We start from the raw sequence: 14,890 nt of genomic DNA on the forward strand, positions 1-14,890 counted from the left end.
GCAACAAAACCTACAGCTTTATTTTTTTTTTCATTCACTGTGATGGTGGCACTTGCCTCTGTAGATTAGGGGGCATGCAAGCCTCATTTTCCCTCCCAAATATCAAGATTCAAGCCACTGAATTTCTTTTATCAGTGTTGCATTTTTAGTTTTGTTGGATAAATTCCACTTCAGAATTCCTCAGGGAGTTGTAGTGGGGCTGCTGAACAACTGACATGTTCCTTCAGAGTTGTTCACACTTTTTTTTTTTTATTAATCAATTTTTCAAGTTAATTCTGAGCAGGGTGTAAAATCACAGTTCCCAGGGCTGGTGGAGCCTTGTGGAATGCTTTCAGAGAACTTCCTGTGCTGTCCTAAAGAAAACTCCTGTCTTTAGGGGACTGCAAATTTAAACCTAAGTGGCTTTTCTGCTGGAAAAATCAAATGCCTTTTCTTTTTTTTTTTTAGCTTCTCTGCATCATGATTTCAATACTATTTAATAGAAGTTTAAACATTTGAAGGATTATATTTAATAGAAACTTAAACATCTCCAATTTATTCCAGGCTTTCTTAGCAGCTTGTTTCCTTGCAGTGCTGCCCTTCTTATCTTGGAATGGAAAAGAATGTTACTTTCCATGGCTACAGTGCTTTTAAATGCTTAGGTTTGGGTAGAAAGCTTGTTGAGAGTTAACTGTCCTGGACCTAATTTTCTCTGTGTTTATTACTGTAAGACTTAATTGGGCTAAGGACTTAGTCCTTCTGCCTCTGACAGTGGGTAGAGGGTCAGCTTTGCTCTCTATTTATTTCCATAGTTTCATGATGATTGCTATATGTATTTTGTATCAGAAAAGGTTGAATTTTGTGTGGTCATTACAGTATTCTGTAATATTGTTAGTTTCTTTTGCATGAGGGGGGAAAACACGAATCAAGGTACCTCAAAGGTATTTCAAAACAAACAAGTATTAATAGTTTTTGTTGGTTGGTTTTCATTGTTTTGTTTTTTTTTTTTAAATAAAGGCAGTAAGTGCCTCTGTTTAGTATCAATTGCATGTGGAATATGGCAGATGGGAAATGGGACTGGAGGGGGGATGCCAAGAGCAGGTTGAATTGTAATAGGAAAAAAACGTAGATCTCACACACAAAGCTGCTCTTCTAGGTTAGTCAAAACATTATCTAATACCCATTTTTGGTGTTCTGGTTCAGTTTTGCCCTTACACAAGCCCAAGAAGGCTGGTGGCACTGTGATTGAAAGTTGCATCTGCCCCAGCATTCCTTTAGCACTGCATCCTTTTTGTTATCCAATTTCATCCCTAGTTATTTTGTCTGAAGGCTGAACACCTCATTTTGGGTGGTGCCATCTCTAGTTACATTTGTGGCATAAGGTCTTTCTCCTATTTATTTGGCAACTTTCTTGCTTAGCTAGACTTGGAAGTTCTTTAAGAATACGCTTAAGTTACTGGGTTTTCTGAATGGCTTTGCCCATTGAAAAGGTGAAACTGGAATGAGACCATCTTATGTAACTTGATTTTGAGACTTAATGCTTCTTGCATGCTCTTACTTTCCTTTTTCCTTGACACCTTTTGTTATTAGCCTGTTTAAAGGCTTAATTGAAGGGCATATGAGAGGTATCCACTATGTTCATACAGAAGTATTGGGGAATGTTGAGTGCTGAGGCTGTTGAGGTGACTGTTCTAGAGATTCATTCATGTTCATTCAGAGTTTTTCTGGTTGGTTCTCATGTCTTTGTGTGCATTGGTTTTAATGCAGCTTTGCTAAACTGCTGAGCACAATGAATGGATGACCTGCAGGTCTCTTTCCTTATCACTGTTAGTACACTTTGGTGTGATATTGTGTCCCTGGTTTTGAGCAACTTTTCATTTAACAACTGATTCATGATAATGTACATGAAGAAGGTTCTTAAGTCACTAAGTCCCTCAACAGGTTACAGATGTGCACTGGGTCAAACTTGAGTCAGGTTCCTTACATATTCAGATGCTGCAGAAGGTTTCATCTTTTAAGAAGATAGAAGTTGATACTATTAATGTGAATATTGTGGAAAATACAGAAAGCAACACTGCAGGACTTCTGTAATCTCAATTTGTCAGATTTGACTCATATCTGCTATAGACAGATGCTGCATTTAAATAAAAAATTGTACTTCTGATTCCTCCTTTAGCAGAAAGTTTTACCACTCTCTGCACTTGTACTGCAAGTTGTTCAGAGTATCCTGCAGATCTATTTTCAAAGCTGTAGTAATGTTAGCCAGTGCTCCAGAAACATCCACTCACTCTACATTCCAGTCTTTGTAGTTGCACTTCTGCTCTATACCTGAAATCCAGTATGGTTGTGTTTGTGGCTTAGTCTCAAAGTGAAGGTGCTGCTGGAGAGAAAACCCAAGACTTTGTTTCACATCCTGCCAAGACTCATGGTCCTTGCATTTGTTTTCACATAACTGGAAAAATGCAAATGCATGACCTTGCTTTGCTTATACAAATGCTCTACTTGGCATTTAAACATTAGGGTGGGAGATGAGGGATGCTGAGGAATAGGAGAATAAATGCCCATGAAAAGTGAAAAAAAAATGCAGGTTCCTGAATGGTTGTGGTGCAGCATTTGGGATCAAGCCCATATGGAGACTTTGACTCTTGAGGTGTAACCACTGGCCTGAAGTGAGCTGGCTGCTAAGTTTAATTACCTGGTTGTTACTTTGTCTGATGCAGCATTTTCCTGACTTTTTGTGACTTGGCTACCTTGAACGGGTTTACAAGTTGGGTTTGCCAAGCTGCTGTGCCCATGCTTACCTTTAACCACATTTCTGCAACACAAAATGTACTTCATTCTCCATACTTACTGTAATCAGGATGTGGTTTAGATAGCTGCTACTGACCCCTTCTAGTTTCTTCCACCTCCATATTTATTTTTTCTTTTAGTGTTACTCCAGTGTTTTAAATCATGGTCAACCTCTGCAAAGACCACCTACTTTCTGCTTTTGCTTTCTGCTTTTGAAAAAAAAATAATCTAATTATTTTGTTTATTTAATATGATTCATCAAAGCTGTCTCAAAGGATAGTTTGAACTTGAGTCTTCAATTGTTGGAATACAAACCTCAAGCTGATGGCCTCGGGTTTAGCAGAAGACACAGTTTTGATTGAATTGCGTAGCATTGGCAGAGTTGGTCTCTTTTTCATCTTGGTGAATGTTTTTTCTTTCTTGTAATGGTTTGTGTTAAGCAGTTGTAACTGGAAAACAAGAGGTCAGGACTGTAAAGAGACCTGAATAACTTAGAGAATATCTGCAACTGGCTTAATTCTTGGTCTGGTACCACAGTTAGAACCTCTTGCCAGCGTGGATATGTGCAATCAGATTGTTTCTTAAAGAAACATGGGTAAGTGCAGTAATTTTGGAAATGTGGCAAGAGATGGAGAATCTAGAACAATCTGGATGGGTTGCTGATTGAAGGGAATATTCCAGACTTTCTGACCAGTTTAGCAACCCAGTTATTTATGTTCTCCGAGTACTCGTTACTAAAATCACAGGCTCGTTTTGGTTGGAAGAGACCCTTCAGATCACCAAGTCCAATTGTTAGCATAACACTGCCAGGTCACCATTAAACTGGAAAAAACAAAAGGGAGTGCTTTCTATTTCAGAGACACAAAACTCTTTCACTTTTCATATTTTATAGCTGATGTAGAAACAGTTATCTTCTAAAATCTTTGAGACCAGCTGAGGGAACAGCTTGACTTTGGTCGTGTTCTTTGAAAGACCATGTTGTTGGCACTTTTTGATTTGTAATAGAAGGAAAAGTCAGAACTGGAGTGTACCTCTCTTATTTGAGTGTTTCACATCTGGTGTGATGACTTCATAAAGGAAAGAATCATTCATCTGAATATTATATTCCAGGCTGAGGAAGGGCTCACTTCAGTCTTGTGCTGTAGGTGGCCATTTGCTAAGTGGCAGGCTTGGTAAATGGTGAGACTCACTTGTCTCCAGAGCAAGCCTGAAGTCATGAAGCTGCCTTCTGGAAAGTTATGGTTGATAGGTAATTAATAAAGGTTATTTGCATTAGTGTTTATTTGTGAGATTAGTACTCTGCAAGTATTCTGAAAATATCAGCAAGACACCCAAAATCTGCAGTTATTGCCAGTCAGCAAATGTCATCAATGTGCCTGATGCTGTGAGACTGTTTCTGTTTCAGAAGCTTTTCTTAAACAAGTCAGGTGATAGTTTAGTGGGTTTCCATTTTTTCCTCATTAAGGCCTTTCATGGTTCTCTGATGAACTTGCTTATTTCTGCAGAATTTATTTCTGTTCATTAGAAGTCCATTTGATTTCTTGACTAACCCTTGAGCCCTATTTATAAGGGCATGTTTTGAGAGCAAGGTCGTATTCAACCACAGCTTAGTGTTTTCAAAAGCAATTAAATGGAGTTGACATTCAGCTGGGTTTAGATTTCACTGTTGTTTGGATATTTGGAAACACAGACATGATTCTTTGGGTGTCTCTAATTAAATGGTTGTGCATATTAAAGGTGGATCTATTTTAAAAATGGATTTTTTTTAAGTAGAAGACTTCATTTGCCTCACATTAATGTGCGTTCCTGAAATCATGATACAAATGTGAATCACTGCAAGAGTATTTGAAGTTAGGACTTGGTGCACGGAATTGACTCTGAAATAAGACACAGCACTAAAGAATTGTAGCTGTTGGACTTGCTAGCTGCAGGGGTGTTGATGGGACTCAAATGTCTGAGGTGAAGGGCACAGACTGTTGTTACATCTTGTTTTGTGAGATATTAAGAGCATGCAGATTAACTTAAAATATTTTTAAGTGTCCTGAATGCCAGATGTGCATTAAAAGTAGTCTGTGTGTGAGGGCTGACATTAGTTTGACTCTCCATAGTTGTGATAGTAATAAGCAAACTGTGGGTAGGTCTCTGCAGTCGAAGCTCCTCTAACTTGCAGTGTGGGTCAGTTATTTGGGTGGCCCTTACTCAGATGGACAGCAAAGGTGTGTTGAGCCTCTGATCTTACAGAAGGGACCTTGTCCTATGTAGGGATTGGGCCTCAAAGGGAGTTTTTGGGTTTGTTGGCCAATAAGTTTCAGAATTTGTTTTAGTTACAGGATTCTGCTTAAGAAATAATTTATTTTTAATGTATTTTACAATGACACTGGCTTAGTATTTTCTATGGTTTATTCTTTACTGTAGGTAAACCTCTTGCCTACTAACCAATGCTAGTTGCTTGTAGGCCAGTAATTTGGTGGATAAATGCCACGGGCCCTGTAGCTGTCAAGTTCTTCTCTGGGGCAATGCTGGTTTTCTCTGATCCTATTCTTACCATCAAATTAAGATGGGTTTTGAATTCTTACTTGTTAAGAAGTGAAGCAGTTTTGGCAGTTTTTAATCCTATCTCATGTATATGTTTAATTTCAGAGGTCGCAGCAGTGGCAAAGGACCGCCTCAGCCTACAGTAAGTATTTTCCCCCCGCCACTGTACCGCTTTTAAGATAGGAGGAAAACAATTTCTGTACAGCAAACCCAAGTATCAATAATAGAATAGTAGATACTGGAATATTCTCTCAATTCTTTCCTTTGGATACCATAATGAATACTTCAGACTGAGATATGCTTCTCTAAAAATGTAGTATCTTGCATCATTTAAGTGGCGTAGAAGGGTGAAGGAGGAAGGCTTACTTAAACTTTTAACTACACTGATGTAAATATTCTGCATTTTCTTGCAATTATAGTTGTAGATACAGATAACATTTAACTTCAGGCAACATTTTTGAATTAATTCCTCTGCAAAGACGCCAACATTGGCTTCTTCTTCAAACAGATGACAGTAAGGCAGCATTTAGTTAAAAAAAAATAACAATTTTGTTTAGCTTTACTATAAACCAGATAACCCAGTGTTATCAGCAATCTGAATGTGTAGCTTTAGTTACTGTTGGAGCTGTGTATTGTTGAAGTATAGGTGTGGCTTGACTTGTAGATCATAGCTTTTATCAAAGCTGAAGATGTGGATCTCAATTTAAAGAGTGGATCTTTGAACTGCGCTAATCAAATATTTGCTAATTTGTTACTGGCTTGTTTTTCAAGGATAATTTAGAGGAAGGAAGGTTTGAAAGGACTACAGTTTACTTACATAAATGTTTATTGAAGGTAACAAGACACTTTAGTAAAAACAAAGCAGCTTTGAGGAAGAGTGGTGAAAAAAGTCATGTGCAAACACTAAACATCATGAAAGTGTTCATCTTTGTGTCATCCATACTGAGTGTTGAGCATAGGAGCATCATGAAACCTGTCTCTTCAGACCAGGAAGGTGTGGACCAGGAGGAAGAGGATGGAGTAGCTGACACTTTAAAAGATAACTTGTCAGTTACAAAGCTCAAAATATGGGGGGGTCCTTGTGTGTTTCAGCATCTTGTTTTGCATTGTGAAGCTGACAAGGAGCAATACCAGATGTCACAAAACCCAGACATCCTTGCCACTTCATGGATGCTGATCTGTCATCTAGCAACCTGGGTGATCCTTGGTCAGCTATCCCAGTGTAGGGTCTCAAATCCTGACCCTGCAGTGAATTACTCTGTTTTTTTTGTGCTGGGTTTTGTAGCTTTTTCATGCTCCATAAGTTGATGAACTTAGCTTCTGTTAATGCGTGTAATCAGGTCTGATAGGTGAAAAGATATTATGCAGCAGACCCTGGAAGTACCTTTGTGCTTCTACAGCAGTTGAAGCATCTTACCCTGTTGATGGCCATAAAACCAGAGGGGAGTGGTAGCAGGACTTCTTCAGTTGGGAGTCTACATCTGAGCTTCACCCAACCAGCAGGAGAATTCCCTTAGTGAGTGACATTAGGGGCACTCTGTAACATCTTGTTTGGGAGGATGCTCAGACCTTTCACGATCAGAAAAGGGGCAAATGGTGATCTGGAAATCTCATGTGACTTAAGTTCTATGTATGACATCTAAGGTTTTAGACCAATGGTTATAGGAACTGGTGTGTACTGGTGAAAGCCTGCATTATTTTGGGCACACTGGCTTTTTGAATAGTTAGATATTTCTCCTATGTTGCTGACAACATCCTCTTTAATTTTTCAGATTTCTTTTGATGGCATCTATGCGAACATGAGAATGGTTCACATCCTTACATCAGTTGTTGTAAGTCTTCCTATTTGGAAGGGGTGATAAACACTTTCTATAGTGCCTCAGAATTGTTAACCACTCCCATTAATTGCAATAGAATGGACTGAATGTTGAACTTCAACAGTAGAAATGTTTGGCCAAGATGGAATTTTAAAGAACCATTGTAAGAGTCTATATTTTTAGCTTGGAAAGCTTAAGACTTGCAGGGGTAAAGCAAATTTCTTAAGTGCACTGATCCTACCTTGAATTTTCTGTCTTTAGAGAGGTTTTGGATACATAAAATGAGTCTGTGTACAGGGAATGGAAGCCTTTCTCCCTAGATTTTGAAGCAAGTTCTGACATCTCACAATTAAGACAGACTGTCCCACATCTACTAGAGTCCAGGATAAGCTTTCAGCTTTATTTGTGCTCACACAAGTGCAGATTTTGCTTTTGCCCAAAAACTTGGTTGTGTGCAGAACTGGTCAAGTCTTGAGAGTACCAAATACCTTTCTGTGAGTATCTTTAAATCCCCTCACAACAAATATGTTGGTACTCATCCAGCTGTTTGCATCTGCAGCACACAGTGGTGTATTTATAAAAGCAGAAATGTTGAATGAGTAGACTTGAGTAAAAACTGAGCTGTATTTTTGTGTTATGCTTATATGGAAAATATGCCTAAGAAAATCACTCAAATGTCCCAGTTTCACAGTTCTCAGTCATTTGTCAGGCTGATAGAAAGCTGCATTTTCTTTTTCTTTTGTTTTTTTTTTTTTTTGCATTCTAGGGATCCAAATGTGAAGTACAGGTGAAAAATGGTGGTATATATGAAGGAGTTTTTAAAACCTACAGTCCTAAGGTAATTGTTTCCATTTTGTCTCTTCCTTTATTTAAAAGGTCCTAATACTTTGGTAGTAGGATCAATGTTAATCACCGATTAAAATGTGAATATTTATTATGAGTATTGTAACTGTTCACGTCTAGCTCTGCACAAGCAGATTACTGTAAATGAGCAGACTCCTGTTGTAAATACCTGGGTTTTTTGCAAGTAGATGGAAGTCATGGAGTGGCTTGTTGTGCATTAAGCTGGTGCATTCTTTTTATGTCTCTAATAGTGTGATTTAGTGCTTGATGCTGCTCATCGGAAAACTGCGGAATCCAGTTTGGGGCCAAAACGTGAAGACATTCTAGAGAGTATCTTGTTCAAGTCTTCAGACTTTGTTATGGTGCATTTTAAGGATATGGATACCAATTATGCCAGAAGAGGTATATTTGTTTTTAAAGTTGTCTGTGTCTTGAGTCAGAGTTTTTCCAAGTCGATGCTTTTAAGACCCAAACACTGAAGTTCACACTTAGACTCTCAATGAGTGCAAACCACTCAGATACCCTCTTTAAAGTCAATGGAAAGAACAGATGCTCAGCACCTCCTGGAATGATAAATTTATCAAAAATGTGAAAAAAAAAAAAAAAGAAATAAAATAGACTGGAGAACCTTTGTGAACCATTGTGAGGGTGCACTTGAAGCAGTTTTAGGTATCTGGAAAGTGGTGTTAGAAAACATTTTGCAGATGTAGTGGGAGGCTGGGTGGGTTTTCTGTAAATGTCTTTCTAAATTAGTCTGTTAAATGTTATATGAGACTCCATGAATATACAAATTCTTTATAAAGAGGATTATTGTTCAGAGTTGGCGTATATATAAGGTCTATATTTAGTTAAGTACTTTTTGTTTCTGTCATGCATTCATATAAATAGGCTAAAAATACTACTGCAAATGGAGCTAAAAATTCTTAGAAAATTCACTATTTGTGCTTTTAATTTCTGCTTCACTACTTGTAGATCTGTAGGCGAGGCTCTCCAAAATACAGCACCTAGTGAAGGGTGCAGGCAAGTGATCATAAAATCTTTAAGATGTCTTGAAAGTGGCAGATTAAATGATTTTATGGGCAGTCTTCATATTTTAAATGTCTGACCTTCAAGACCTTAATTATTTTTCTGGAACCTAAGAGGCTCTACAGACAGACAGCTCCATTTCCTGTGCAGATATTTTGGGGGGCAAGCAAATCTAAAGGGTTTTAATGCCTGTGTTCTTGACTTGCTGAGCTAAAGAGTAAAAGAAATAACAGCTTTCTGAGCCGTGGGGGGAAGTGGCATATATGTACATTTTGGGTTGATCCACAGCTGTCCCTGGGAGCGAAGTGATTGCTGTGACACACGTGCTTTAGTCCCATCTAGCAGTGACTTGGAGATGCGTAGGGACTGGTGGACATTTAATGAGCTCTTTCTCTTTTTCACCTTGTGTTTGTACGTGCATATGTTCTTGCCTGATTAAAGCTGAAGAATGAGAGGCTTGTTGTTTCAAGGAATTTGCTTTTCCCAGAAGATGATGCATAATGTCAGAGTAAATGCAGCATTGAAATGCAGATAAGTTCCAGGTTCTGGATGGGACTTGGAATTTAAATTGCAGGAGAGCTGTTATTATAATAAGTCTGCTATGAACATCACTTTAATCAACGTGCAAACTGGGCTCTCCATTGCCCATTCTCTATAGATTTGGAGTAGAGGGAATGAAGAATACTACTTCTAGGAATAAGTACTCAGGGAAAGTTTTGTAGAAGAAAACAGCTGTTTTGGGCTGAAAGGTTGCTCGGTTCACTTTGAGTAGAATGTCTTTGAATCTAAATCTCTTAAGTAGCTGGAGAGGAGAGTTGGAACAAAGCTGTAGAGACTTGGAGCAAGATAAACTGGAAGGCTGAAAAACTTGATAACTTGGAGGGGGTAAATTCATCTACTTCCGTTTTGTCTCAAAAAATGTACTATCTGGAAATGACACTTGAACATGTAAGGCACTCTCTGATCACACCTGCAAATTAGAGCAATGAAGAGCTTGCTTCTTGCTGGGAAATACAAATAAGCAAGGATTCAAAAGAATGGGAGTGTATGAACATGCTTGCTGGCAGGGAGCTGATGGCCTTGTTTGTTCCTTACAAATAAACCCAAATCTTCATGGGTCTGGGTCCATGTCAGATAAGCCTGTGTGTATCACGGTAAGACTGAACTAGGTGAGGAGGTGTGGCTCCTTGCTGCTTTTGTCATGTGAATTACCTTCTGTCTAGTGCCCAGAGAAGTTTTGACAGTGTTGCACTTAACCCAGGAGCAACTATCTTTTAATTGCCTAGTCCTCGGTGTTTTTTTTGGCTTTCACAGGCAAGTTAGTAGATAATTTGGACATATTTGGTTGGAAAGGCAGCTCCTCTCACTTCTTTAAAGATGTAGTTAAACAAAAGGGCACTTCACAAGCACTCTGTTGCCATAGAAGAGGCTTACCTAGAGCAGGGTTGTTTGAGGTCTGTGTATGTAGTTTCTCTTACTCCTTAGGAGATTACTAGGCTTCTGAGGAGGCTTTAGAGTAAACTTGTTTTCTGCAAAAGATATTGTTGGGCATTTTAGTGCATCCAGGTTTGCTGGTTCTCTAAAGGTATCTGGAATTCTACGGATTGTTGTTCTGGCATTTGCTTCTCTGCTGAGCTGGAGGAGTGCGAACAAATGGTGCTCCTGACTATGGATCTTGAAATTCTGCCTTAACATCAGACTTGAAACAGCAGAGATGTTAGCTGCATTGTCTGACCGAGTTGGAAGAGACTGTTAAGAGTACTGGAAAAAAGCAGCAGCTGGTAGGGGAAAAAGGAAATGAGATGGATTCCCCTTTCAGAAGAGTGGCAAATAGGCTTGTGTCTGAAGGAACCATCTGAAATAGTCTGCCAGGCACCTTTCATTGCTATCATACTTGTGCAGCTTTGGAGCAGTGAGCTGATAAGCCATCCTGCAGTGACATCAGTAGTGTGAGAGCAGGGGGAGGCTTGGGGTGGGTGAAACCACCCTGTTTGGAAGTGGCGGTCTTAGATTTGTTTGTGCCAAGCATGACATTGCACCTTTAGACTCCCCAGTGGAGAAAGTGTGGTGCATGCCCAGATTGTAGAAATTGGAAGGGTTGAGAGAAAAAATGATAGGTGTGTGTAGGTAGGGATGTTCTAACAGTTCATGTTTGAAAAATCAATCTGTCTCTGCTTCCTGGGCCTTCATTGCAGCTCTGTCAGTCTGCACAGACCTTTGTGCTCTGTAGGCTCCTGTTAGGCTCCAGCAAGAATAGAAAGGAGTCACCCGAGGGTCTCTCCCTGGAATTAGGGTTTTCTGCAGTACAGTCAGGCTGATGAATGAAACATGCATTGGAAAACTGAGGTGAAATTGCATTATATCCAGCAGCCTCCTTTCAGACTATTCTGCCTGCATTTAAAGAGGGCCAGACACTGTCTGCTGCATGCGGCAGCGCAGATCGACTGCTAAATCCCCTCTGATGTGCAAGGTGAAATCCTTGGCTGTCTGTTAGCATGAAGCATCTTTCTGCTTCACCTTATGAGGCAAAGGTGAAGTACCAGGATCTCCTAGTTGCATAATTGCTTGGGCTGCATGATTGAGATAGGGGATGTAGTTCTGTGCTCTACAGAGCAAGCTCCTTGCAGTGTTTCCTGTAATACTGAATGTGATCAGTGCTGGTTTGCATGATTCACATCTGAGTGAGGCTTCAGAGCTGCCTTCTTGGCTTCTCTTTAAGGACAAGACAATTCAACACCATAACTGCTGTTAAAGTAAAAGGCCTTCTACAATGTTTTTATTGTTCTTTTGGCGCCATTACTGCACTCTGAGAAAAATGCCACAAATCCAGTGAAAAAAGGCAGAAGAGAATTGGCTATTTCAGTTTTTTCCTTGAATTAGCACTGCAAGTGGCATCCTTCCAGAGAAAGTGCTGCAAGGGGAATAGCAGTAGGCATATTATGAACAAAAGAAGGAAATGTTGGCTCTGCAAAGCTGGTGGTAACTGGTTTTAATGTTTCAAATCAGTAGTGAGTAGTTACAAAACAAATGAGAGTTTACTGTTGAAATCTTTAAGATGAAACCTCAGTTTACTTTGGGCTGTGCTAAACTTGCTCAAAGCTTGCAGCACGATCACCTTGGCACATCATGCCAGTTGGTTTAATAGCATTTGAGCTGCTGAGCTGCACTTAATTACATATTTGTGCTCTTCTCCATTAGTAGCTCAAAATATGTTTGCATAACCAAACGTGTTAAACACCAAAATTAATTAAACCCGGACTCTTAATTGCTCTATTCTGGCAGTTTTTACTTGAGCTCATTTAAAAGCACATACTTGAAGAATTTGTCCAAGCTGAGTTTTTCTCAGTCTGAAGAGCAGCCTGAAGAGGGGATCTTCTCAATGCTGATCAGTATCTAAAGGGCAGGGGGCAAGAGGACAAGGCCAGACTCTTTACAGTGGTGCCCAGTGACAGGACAATGGGAACAAACCAGAATCCAGGAGATTCCACCTGAACAGAAGGAGAAACTTTGGTGTGAAGGTGCTGGAGCCCTGGAGCAGGCTGCCCAGAGAGCTTGTGGAGTCTTCTGTGGAGAGATTCAAAACCCACCTGGCCATTGTGATCCTGGGCAAGCTGCTTGAGCAGGGGCATTGGACTGGGTGATCTCCAGGGGTCCCTTCCAATGCCCACCATGCAGGGGTTCTGTAATATTTAATTTGCCTTTACCTAATAGGAGTTTCTGTTAACTTAGAATTGTCCTTGGGATTTTTTTCTTCCAGTTTTCAGGCTTTAAAACAAGTGGCAAAGCCTTTGATACCAAACTTCTTTGCTTGGGAGATGTCACATTAAGCAGGTACAGAGGCATTTGGGGCTAATTGAGTGTTAGAACTCAAGCTCTTTGTCTGATTGGTTTTCATTTGATCTTTAGCTTGGGTTTTACCATATAGAAAAGGAATTTATTAAAAATTTGGCCATGTCAAGGTGTCATGTGAATTACTCATTCAACAGCTTAGAGATATGAGGCCCCAGATAAGGGGAAGGCTGTGCCTGTACAGTCAGTATCTTTTTTGTGTTACTACTTGTAGCAGCAGTTCACGTTTTTAGCTTCTGCTTTACTAATAATCTTAAGAGCAGTATTTTTGTTTTGGAAAGAAGTGTTTGTAGAATTTGGTTGGGTTTTTTTTTTACATATGTTCTCAATTTGTGTTGCTCATTAATTTTGGTAAAACCTTGTTTGACTTGCTGCATTTTTAATCTTGATGTCCCATGTGTCTGCCTGGCTGTTTGTTCCAGGAAAATAGCGATCTGTGCCTTGAGGTACCGTTCTGCTACGTTTAAACTTTGCCTGAATGCTCATGAGACCACACTGTCTGACTAGAAGTCTTGCCTTTGTAGCTTGAATTTCTCCTAACTCTGGATTTTCTTTGAGTTGTAGAGGTTAAACTAATGTTGCAGTCTCAACATTGAGAGTTGTGACTTTCATGCTGAAGTAGGAGAGAAATGAAGAGCAGAGGAGCTTCCTGTACCGAATAATATACTGGATTCTGCTGGGAAGCTTAGCACTGACTGTACACTTCTTGGCTCAGATCTGTAGCATTCCTTTGGTAGTGGAGTTTTTGTTTTGACTTGGGTTTGTTTTTCCCCCAGTTCATCCATATCATTAGAATTTTTAATAGCACTCTACTGAATGTTTATGTGGCTTTTTAAATAAGAAAATTAGTGGGTTGAGTTGATGAGTCTTGTTAAGCCAGTATTTTATTCACAGTATCCAAAATGGCACAGTGGGGTATGGAGTTTAAAGTCATTTAATAGACATTAGGAAACACCCTTCTAAAATACAGTACGTCTCCTCCATGAGATGCTGTCATCAGCCCTCCTAACTCATATTTATCTAATCTTACTGAAGAAGAGTCTCCTCTGCTCCCACTGAAGTAATGCAGAAGCACATCTCTTAGTTTCTTAAGTGACCTAAGCAGCCTCCTAAGTACGTTTGGTGTAAAATGTCCAATTTGAGAGGATCAGACTTGAGACACTGAATTAATGCCACTTGGCCCCAGAGGCAGTACTGGGCTGTATGGATTGTGGCAGTGTTGGCTGTGGGATGTAGAGTTTCCAAATACAAGTGCTTTACTTTGGCCTCACTGTTAAATATTCTCATTAGTTACTACTTACCTGTGGGTTGAGGTAGCACTGTGTTGTTACTGTGTAGTTTCAGACATTTAAACATATCTTCTGTTAACATTTCAAAAGCTGTTTGTGTGGAAGGAAACAGGGAGTCATTTTTGTTCATGATAATCCCCCTTAGAAATCTGAAGGTTATTTGGAAGGGGTTTTATGAAGGAAAAAGAGGAAATGCATGGGGGGGCTGTTAATAGGTGGGAGCATTGCTGAGGTTTTACTATGGAAATGATCTTTACAAGGTGAGATACCTATCATCAGTTTGAATGTCTGAGAAAGGGACTGAAAGAGTTTAGTTTTGCTTGAATACAGCTGTATAATGCGGAAAAATCCACCTGTACTTACATCTGATGTCTTCCCATTTTTTTTTCTCTCTCCATATCTTGTAGTTCCTTCAGAAACAGGTAACTTTTTTGGCAGTCACTGTGTCTGTGCATCTTGCCTTTCATAATGCTTTTGTTACCATAATACATAACAGAACCTTAATTACCTTTGCTCGCACATTGATGGCGCTGTAAACCATGCATGTGTAACTTTGCAGGGTCACTTCGAGTCTCTTGCAGTTAGTTAGTGACTTTTATTCTCACCTTGACATTTACCTATATTCTGAACAGCTGAAAAGGCAACAATTGCAGTTTTGCATCAGCACGTAGGCAGTGCAGTGACACAACAACTTACTTTGACACCAGTTCACAAGTGAGCTCAGAGTGTGACTGCTAAAGGCATCACATTTAGTGATGAGAT

At 39.6% G+C, this 14,890-nt stretch overlaps 1 protein-coding gene across 10 annotated transcripts in view; it reads left to right on the forward strand.

Moving 5' to 3' along the window:
* ATXN2 (ataxin 2) overlaps positions 1 to 14,890 on the forward strand; it is a 53,968-nt gene that overhangs the window by 1,846 nt on the left and 37,232 nt on the right. For all 10 annotated transcript variants that reach the window (XM_054173081.1, XM_054173083.1, XM_054173080.1 and 7 more), the window contains exons 2-5: positions 5,410 to 5,446; positions 7,077 to 7,136; positions 7,888 to 7,959; positions 8,216 to 8,366. In XM_054173081.1, the coding sequence (XP_054029056.1) occupies positions 5,410 to 5,446; positions 7,077 to 7,136; positions 7,888 to 7,959; positions 8,216 to 8,366 (320 nt within the window). The remainder of the gene's footprint in view (positions 1 to 5,409; positions 5,447 to 7,076; positions 7,137 to 7,887; positions 7,960 to 8,215; positions 8,367 to 14,890) is intronic.

The sequence above is a fragment of the Dryobates pubescens genome, chromosome 25 (genome assembly GCF_014839835.1).
Source record: "Dryobates pubescens isolate bDryPub1 chromosome 25, bDryPub1.pri, whole genome shotgun sequence".
Taxonomy (NCBI): domain Eukaryota; kingdom Metazoa; phylum Chordata; class Aves; order Piciformes; family Picidae; genus Dryobates; species Dryobates pubescens.